This window comes from Pseudomyrmex gracilis, unplaced genomic scaffold (assembly GCF_002006095.1).
Source record: "Pseudomyrmex gracilis isolate BER0280 unplaced genomic scaffold, ASM200609v1 scaffold_280, whole genome shotgun sequence".
Taxonomy (NCBI): Eukaryota; Metazoa; Arthropoda; class Insecta; order Hymenoptera; family Formicidae; genus Pseudomyrmex; species Pseudomyrmex gracilis.
Window position 1 is genome coordinate 16,452 of NW_018020864.1, and position 8,989 is coordinate 25,440.

The 8,989-nt window shown below is 31.9% G+C and overlaps 1 protein-coding gene across 2 annotated transcripts in view; it reads right to left on the reverse strand.

Moving 5' to 3' along the window:
- The window catches only part of LOC109859719 (probable chitinase 3), a 20,158-nt gene extending 12,698 nt beyond the window's left edge, over positions 1-7,460 (reverse strand). For both annotated transcript variants that reach the window (XM_020438245.1, XM_020438244.1), the window contains exons 1-6: positions 7,245-7,460; positions 5,227-5,537; positions 2,820-3,073; positions 2,672-2,719; positions 851-1,473; positions 563-748 (exon numbers count right to left, since the gene is read on the reverse strand). In XM_020438245.1, coding sequence (XP_020293834.1) covers positions 563-748; positions 851-1,473; positions 2,672-2,719; positions 2,820-3,073; positions 5,227-5,531 — 1,416 coding nt within the window. In that variant the 5' untranslated portion in view covers positions 5,532-5,537; positions 7,245-7,460. The remainder of the gene's footprint in view (positions 1-562; positions 749-850; positions 1,474-2,671; positions 2,720-2,819; positions 3,074-5,226; positions 5,538-7,244) is intronic.
- Between the last annotated feature and the right edge of the window lie 1,529 nt (positions 7,461-8,989).

The following is an 8,989-nucleotide window of genomic DNA, read 5'->3' on the forward strand; positions in this document are numbered from 1 at the left end:
TATTATATCTATTATTATATCTATTATTATATCTATTATTATATCTATTAATTATGCAAATTTATATGCCGAATATGTCCATAAAATTTTATACATGAAAAATTTTTTACCGGTAAGCTATAGTGAGGGAGCAAACAAAGATAAACGTAGAATATGTTATACTTATTACATACGACGAAAGCTTGCCAAGGTGTGACAAAATTGCAAAACGCAATATATAGATTTAGTCAATACGTGTTGCGTAAAACATTCATATATATATATCTTACGCATATATTATCATAGCTGATTTAGCGCGTGATAATCCTCAAAAAAAAGTTGTTTACCTTTATACCGCATTAAGAGTATATTTTGCATATATATATATTTTGCGGAATCAATTATCAGTATAAAATATACGCACGTTATTAACTTGCATGAGTCATTCCACAACGAAGTGGAAATAAAAGGAATAAAACTTCTCAAAAAAAAAAAAAAATAAAAAAACAAATAATAAGATATAAAAAAAATCCTTTGTTTTTTTTTCTAAATGTTTATATTGACTTAATTTTGTGACAATTACCTGGAAATCATCCAGATCCAGCGAATATAACGAGACTCCGCCGAGTCCCATAGCTCGGACATACGCCGTTTTGATTTTCACCGATATCGGATCGTCGTATCCGATCCATTGATTGGCGCGTTTCGTGTACGGTCCTTCATCGTCCCTTCCAAAGACCCACAAACCGTCCTCCAGTTTCTCACACACCTGGACCAAAATAATTCACTTCTCGATTTACAATATTTTCACGATAGATATAGTTTTATTGTGTTGAGTTTTAAAATCGCGATATATATATATATATTTTACCTCAAAATATGCTAATTTTCCGTCTTGACGTTTGGTGTAAACACCTTCTTTACCAGGTCCGAGAACAGGCGCACCCGCGTTGGTGAGATTCGCGTACTTCAGGATGTATCCCTGACCGAAGATCGGCAACGCGAGAACAATCTTCGATTTTTGTTCGGCGCTTATTTGCGCTATCCACTCGCTTGTTTTGTGCGCGACAAAACTCAAAGGACCGGGATGAAGAGCAAATTTCGTCGTCGATTCGCAGTTCCGACAAGTCGAAAGTTCCCGCCAGGTCTTCAGAGTTATCAAATCGACGATCGATGGAAGTTCCGAATCCACAGGATCTTCCGGGTTCAATGACACCGCGAAAACATATCCTTTCTTAGCCAATGAGATGCCAATTCGTTTCAGCAGTGTCTTGAAAGCCGACCAGTTTTCACCGGCAGTTGGCGAATCAAGTTCGATACCGTCAAAACGATATTCGTCGAGGAACTCGAGAATAGATCTTAGCAACGTAAAGTTCGAAGAACGAGCAACTTGTTCGATATTCAGGCTAGAAAGTGGATTTGCAAATTTGATGGATATCAGCACGCGCAACGCTGGATCCTTCGAACGAAGTTCCGTGGCGGAATTGTAACCACCTACATCAAATTAAAATAATAAAAAAAAAAGTTAATTAAATCATGCGTTAATTATTTCTCACACACGTCTAAATAATCTTCTCATGTAAAAGCATATATAATGTAATCTGATATCAAATACATATTATATTTTATTTGTGTTATTTTTTTATTAGTTATTTGTAATTTCAATTTTATTTCTCTGCGTTTTGTTTCTTTAATAAATTTTAAGATAATTAAAATAATAAAAAAAAAGTTAATTAAATCATGCGTTAATTATTTCTCGCACATGTCTAAATAATCTTCTCATGTAAAAGCATATATAATGTAATCTAATATCAAATACATATTATATTTTATTTGTGTTATTTTTTTATTAGTTATTTGAAATTTCAATTTTATTTCTCTGCGTTTTGTTTCTTGAATAAATTTTAAGATCCGTTAAAGCTCGCAACAGACCTCGATTGTTTATATTTATCTATACTTATTGTTAATATCACGAGCGAATTTAATAATATACATCTTATATTATATTTTTATGTACGTATGTACATATGTATGTACACGCCCGGGAAAAAATGAATTAAATCTAAATAGATCTAATTTAAATCTAACGAGATAAAAAAAAATGGAAAACTAGATCTAATTAGATTCAAATTAGATCTAAATAGATATAAAGTAGATCTAAATAGATATAAGTAAATCTATGTAAATTTACACTTTATTTATCATCAGATCTACTTTAGATCTACTCAGATCTACTATATTAGATCTATTCAGATCTGCTTAGTTCTGTTTAGATCCGCTTAGATCTAATATAATAAATCTGAGTAAATCTACTATATAGATCTAAAATAAATATACTGATAAATAAAGTGTAAATTTACATAGATCTATTTATATCTGTTTAGATCAACTTTATATCTATTTAGATCTATTTTTCCATTTTTTTTATCTCGTTAGATTTAAATTAGATCTATTTAGATTTAATCCATTTTTTTTTCCCGGACGGAAAAAACAGTTTTGCTATTATATGGCCGGCAAGAAAAATTTGTTAAGAGTTTACAGATTTTTTGATTAATCAACAAAACGTTACGTGGGCAAAACAAAAAATTCAATAGGTTTAGCAAATTTTTCTTGCTGGCCATCTTCTTGCTATTTCAGCAAATCTTTTTTTCCGTGATATAATATTATTAAAAAAACGAAAATTACACAATACCTTTGATTCGGTCGTACTCTGGATCGCTGGGGATCACAATTCCCTTTTCTAAATAATAAATAAAATAAGAAAAATTAATTAATTTAATAAGTACAATAATATGTATGAAAAAAAAAAAAAGATATTTCACAAAGTGCATTGTATTTACCGTCAATGAGAGCCGAAGCGTAAATCAGATGTGTGCATTTGTAATTCGGTATGTTTTGTAGAAACAAAGAAAACGGTTCTGTCCTGTGAACAGCTCTGGAATCATAACGACAGATGATTTTGGGCTCATGCGTTCTTCGCAGAATCGGCGGTGTAACGGGCTCGATCCAAATAGACTCGTGATCAACACCGGCACCGAGAAAAGGCGGCACGCGATGTTCCACCGCATCTCTCAGAGGCACTCTTCCGTTATCGCTACGTACATTACATTAGCATATTAACACGCCTGTGTATTGTTACATCAAAAGAAGAGAGAAGGTCAAGAAAAGCAACGGCATTTCAAAAGATGATCAATGCAAGTTCCTTAAAAAATAATAAAAGAAGAAAAAAAATTAAAAAGCGCTCTTACCCAGATAGCCAACCGAGTGCAAGTTGTTGGCAACTTGCCACAAATATTACTGTGTAAAATATTACATGTTTTCCGTTTTTAAATTTATTACAACTTACTTCGGTTTGTCAACTACACAAGATTTCTGAAACAATTGGATCAATTATTCTGTGAGTTTCCATTTTCTTGTATTTGATTGTTACATACTGAATTGTTTATATATTTATTAATGTAATTCGCGATCTTTTTGCTTCCTTCAGGTTTTTTATCTGAGGACGATCCAAAGCCTGGATCGAAACGTAAACTTTTTCTAATAAATCCTTTTTTTTCACACACTGACATCTGTGTTTTAGGCTCTTATTGGCCATTTGACTTTTCCTTTTGACAAATATTACTCATACACCGAAAAAATTGTATTCTTGTTTTGAGGATATCCCACTTACTTTAAGTATATTTTATACTAAAATAGGCGCCAAAAAGAATTTCTTATTTTAAGAGGAAAATCCTCTAAATAGTAATATTGATAAGAATATATACTGATTAGAATATAAAAAGCCTCTATAGAAAAACATATATATCTCACTATCGAAAAAGACTATATTCTTAAATTAAGAATATATTATTTTTAATTTCAGAAGAATATCATCTAAAATCTTTAAGAAGAGTTTTTAAGTATAAAATCTTCTACTTACAAGAATATAAGTTTTTCGATGTATATATATATACACGTACACCGAAAAAATTGTATTCTTGTTTTGAGGAAATATCCCACTTACTTTAAATATATTTTATACTAAAATAGGCGCCAAGAAGAGTTTCTTATTTTAAGAGGAAAATCCTCTAAATAGTAATATTGATAAAAATATATACTGATTAGAATATAAAAAGCCTTTATAGAAAAACATATATATCTCACTATCGAAAAAGACTATATTCTTAAATTAAGAATATATTCTTAATTTCAGAAGAATATCATCTAAAATCTTCAAGAAGATTTTTTAAGTATAAAATCTTCTACTTATAAGAATATAATTTTTTCGGTGTATGTTTTCAGCAATGTAACAAAAGGGTGTATCCTCTTTTCGGTATGTTCTTGCCACAGCAACAGTTTTCAAAATATAATATACAGCAAGTTCTCAACAACTCATCGGCAATAAACTTATATTATTTTAAATAATGGTACACAACCGCGGAGTCTTTGGTCCAGGAAGAAAGTGGACATTCAATATACCGTAAAAAAACCACAGTGTATTTAGGGACGTTTCGATCATTTTTTTTTTTATTTTTTTTTATTTGTTTTAGGTTTAATTGTATGTGATTGTACTTAATTATAATTTTTTGTTATTTAACAGTGCTGAGAGAGGATGATCAACAATAAATGATCGAAACGTCCCTAAATACACTGTGGTTTTTTTTTTTACAGTACATTGAATGTCCACTTCTTTCCTGGACCAAAGGCTCCGCGATTGTGTACCATTATTTGAATTTTCCCCATCGAGCCGTTTATTTAATTTTATATTATTTTTCTCAACTTATGAATAAAAATTATTGCTCACATATATTGCTCGCATATTGCTGACTCACATGTCCTAAACATTGGCTACAACAATTGATTGATAATAAAACTCAGCATATCGATTACCAAAGTGACAAAAACATTTTCGTTGCGTTAAATAAAAACAACACAACAGCAATTGGCGAGCAACTTAATCCATACAATGATTTGCTTTATATTGAGTTTTCACATTTGGCTATCCGGAGTAAATAGCGTTAAATATTCTGAAAATCGTACGAGTTTGCACTTTTTATAATATACTAAAAAAAATATTATAAAAAAGAAAGTCAAATAAATTCCTTAATAAAGTCTCAAAAACCTTTTGCAAGCGCGGGGGGTCGCACAGAACTGCTATATAAAAACTATTTGCTATATTTTATCAAACAGATATAAAAACTTGGATAGAGTCGGCGGACAACGCTGTCGGCGAACAACAAACACTGTCGTGCGTCTTCGAGTATTCACCTTTCGTAATCGTCTTGAAACTCGGAATTCGACTCTTCGTATAGGACGTTAACGGGCAATGACTCGACCGCGTCGCGCAATGGGTACCTGCGCGAGCCGAAGTCGTCATAATTTACATTATCCGACAGACGGTCGTACGTGGTGGTGGTAGACGGCGGACTCTCAACAGCGTCCCTCTGGAACGAGGGAACGAATTGCTGATGACGATTCGACGTGTGCGGAGGCAGGATCTCGCGGACCGGTACTCGATTAGGAGGAACGGCCGTGGTTAATGTCACCAGCGTTAAGATAATCCAAGCCTCCATGGCTGGCTGGAAATAATAATGAAGAGTATCGTGTATTGATTTTTCACGTGTGTATCTTCTCTTGGAGGAGGAGAACAATTTCTCTTGCGCGGAGAACTGGCCTTTCAAAGCGCTCAAAGTCTTTTTACTTGACTTGAATAAACGACACGGGCTGATTCAAATGACTCGACGTCTCGGTTTGAAGTAGTACGCCTCTCTCGTAATGTATTTTATGCACCGAGAGAGAGAAATGCATCGGTTTGTTTACCATAGCTTCGAGAAAATATTCCAATCGTCATGTTCTTGTTCGTCCCGAGACAAGTGCGAGAGAAAGAATACGAAAAAAAAAAAAAAAAAAATGATCGGCCTTGAAAATGGCGGAGACGTTTATTTACTTGTATTGTCCTGCTCGCGTGAACGTTAATTATAATTTATCTCCTCATTCAAATTGAGTTTTCAATAACCGGTATATATGTATATAAAATCACTTGTACAGCACGCAACAAATTTTCATTTTTCTTTTTTTTTATAAAAAAAACGTATTTTTTAATCATTTATAGTCGATTATTGTGTTGGTGCAAGAGAATACACATGAATTATTATTATAAATTATTCTCAGACGTGACATTCGACGAATCAGAAATTTATATCGTGTTTGTCTGAATCATTCGAGAACAAAGATGCGTTCGATGACACTTCTCTCACTATGATTACTCTAAGTTCATTAGAAATGCGTTGTTGCAGAAAGATGAAAGTATAGTATATGTATAGTATATGATACACACATACACACACACACACACAAACAGTATATTATACAGTTTATTGCACTTATAACAGCTGCGGTATAAGTCTTTGTTGTTAAATAAACAAAAAAAAATAAAAAAAAGACTACAATAATAAAAAATAGGAAATAGTAAAAATACAAAATAATAAAATTTTTGTATTTTTTATATAAAGAGAGATATAAGAATAAAAATAATAATTTTTACGAGTTATTTTTATATCGTTTTCATTAAAACAAAAAATTTAGTTATTGATACAAAAATAGAGCAAGTTGTTGAAGTATCTGCTGATAAAACAACGGTAATTTTCTTACGTGTACTTAGTCAACGGGGACAATTGTTTTGATTAAAATATACAATCTATATACAATAATGAGCGACTTTAAATATTCTCTCTCTCTCTCTCTCTATAATATATATATATATATGTGTGTGTGTGTGTGTGTGAAATATTTTCAAAATATTAATTTTTTTATTGTTAAGTAATTCTATATGTTACATTTTATAATACATACATACAATATATATATATATTGTATGTATGTACGTATGTATGTATGTATATACATAGATACATATATGTATATATATATTGTATGTATGTATGTATGTATTATAAAACGTAACATATATATATAGAATTACTTAACAATAAAAAAATTAATATTTTTAAAATAAAATTTATATATATATATATATATATGTATATAAATATGTATTATAAAATGTGACATATAGAATTACTTAACAATAAAAAAAATTAAAATTTTATAAATTTTGCTTACGCGACTTAAAAGATAAAAATCTTGATGTTATTTGTGCAATGTGTGTAAACGTATCTGTGTATTTTTACACACGGTGATTATTTATCTATAATTATATATATTTTATACTGTAAATACTTTACACTAATATAACTTTGGTATCACAGAGATGCTATAAAACGGACCTTCTCCCTGAATCCACCTTCTCCCGCTGTTCGGCAAACCGATGCTTACGTCCGGATTAAACTGTCAGCGACGGTGATTGAAATAAAGTGCAAACGTCGCACGATCTGGTCGCACTGATCGGAAACGACGGGCCCTCCGAGTCCTCTCCTCGAGGTGTGCGCCGGACGCTGTTGCGGTGAATTTTAAAAGACACCACCACCCGAGAGCGGCGGGGAGGGCCAACAATCTGGTATTCCGGACACGCGAGGACGTCCATATATACCTATCTACCTACGCTACCGATCCAGGGACCCGCCGTCCCCTTCCCGCTGAGACTCCACCGCTTTACAACGACCTTGACCACGAGAAAAGAGTACAAACTTCGGTTCGCACACACACCCTGAACTTGGACGCCTAAGTCGAAATCTCAGCTATACAATGTATATCTTTCGGGTGATTACTCGGGGGGGGGGGGGAGATATCGGCAATCGGACAATAGATCATCACAAATATATAGGTACATATATTAGGTCTATCGGAAAGTTCTGTCCGTTTTTGGAATAAAACAAAATGGAAATTTTTCTTAATTTTTCAAAAATGGGATATACAAATTGCCCTCACGCTGGCAAGAAATCATTAACAATAATGGCAATTATATATTATTTAATAAAGTTTATTGACGGTAAGAAAAATTTTGTATTTTGTTTTATTCCAAAAACGGACAGAATTTACCGGTAGACCTAATATATATATATATATATATATATATATCTTGAGATATACAAATTATATTTATGATTTACCGATTCTGTTTGAGTGGCTAAATCAAATCAAGAAAACATTTTTGTTGAACTTTATTAAAGAAATCTGTACTCTTTTTTTTGTTATTAAAAATCATCAAATGAAAGCGATTTATTTATCAACCCCGACCGATAATGCACTTCTAAAGAATATGAGAAAGAACATTTGCTTTGCGGCGAACAATCCTAAAAAGTAAACAGAAATGGAACAGATAATGAAGACAAGTGTGTGTGTGTGTGTGTGCTAATGTGTTTTTCTTGCGACAGGGATGGTTATAAGTAGTAATAGTGGTAGTAGTTTCATCGGAATCTGATTGGCCGTTGCGGGTTCATCAAAAAGCCAGGAGAATGATCTTCCAAAAATAAGACAACCCTACCTTAGCGAATGGCAACGAATCGCCTTGAACTTGCACCTGGTCGACCTAATCGGCTTATTTTTCTTTTTCTTTTTTTTTTCATCTTGAACGTTTGAAAATGTGAATCGTACACTGAGAAAAAAAAGTTGGTGAAGTAACAAAATAGTATTCGATTCAACTATATATGAAACGGTCACGGGCTGTCAATAAAATATTGATTACACCGAAAAATTTGTATTCTTGTTTTGAGAATATCCCACTTACTTTAAGTATATTTTATACTAAAATAGGCGCCAAGAAGAGTTTCTTATTTTAAGAGGAAAATCCTCTAAATAAGTAATATTGATAAGAATATATACTGGTTAGAATATAAAAAGCCTCTATAGAAAAACATATATATCTCACTATCGAAAAAGACTATATTCTTAAATAAAGAATATATTCTTAATTTCAGAAGAATATCATCTAAAATCTTTAAGAAGATTTTTTAAGTATAAAATCTTCTACTTACAAGAATATAATTTTTTCGGTGTACTTAATTAAAAAAATTCTTTAAATTGAATAATTTAAAAATTATACACAAACTTTCTAAGAAAATTAGACAGATAG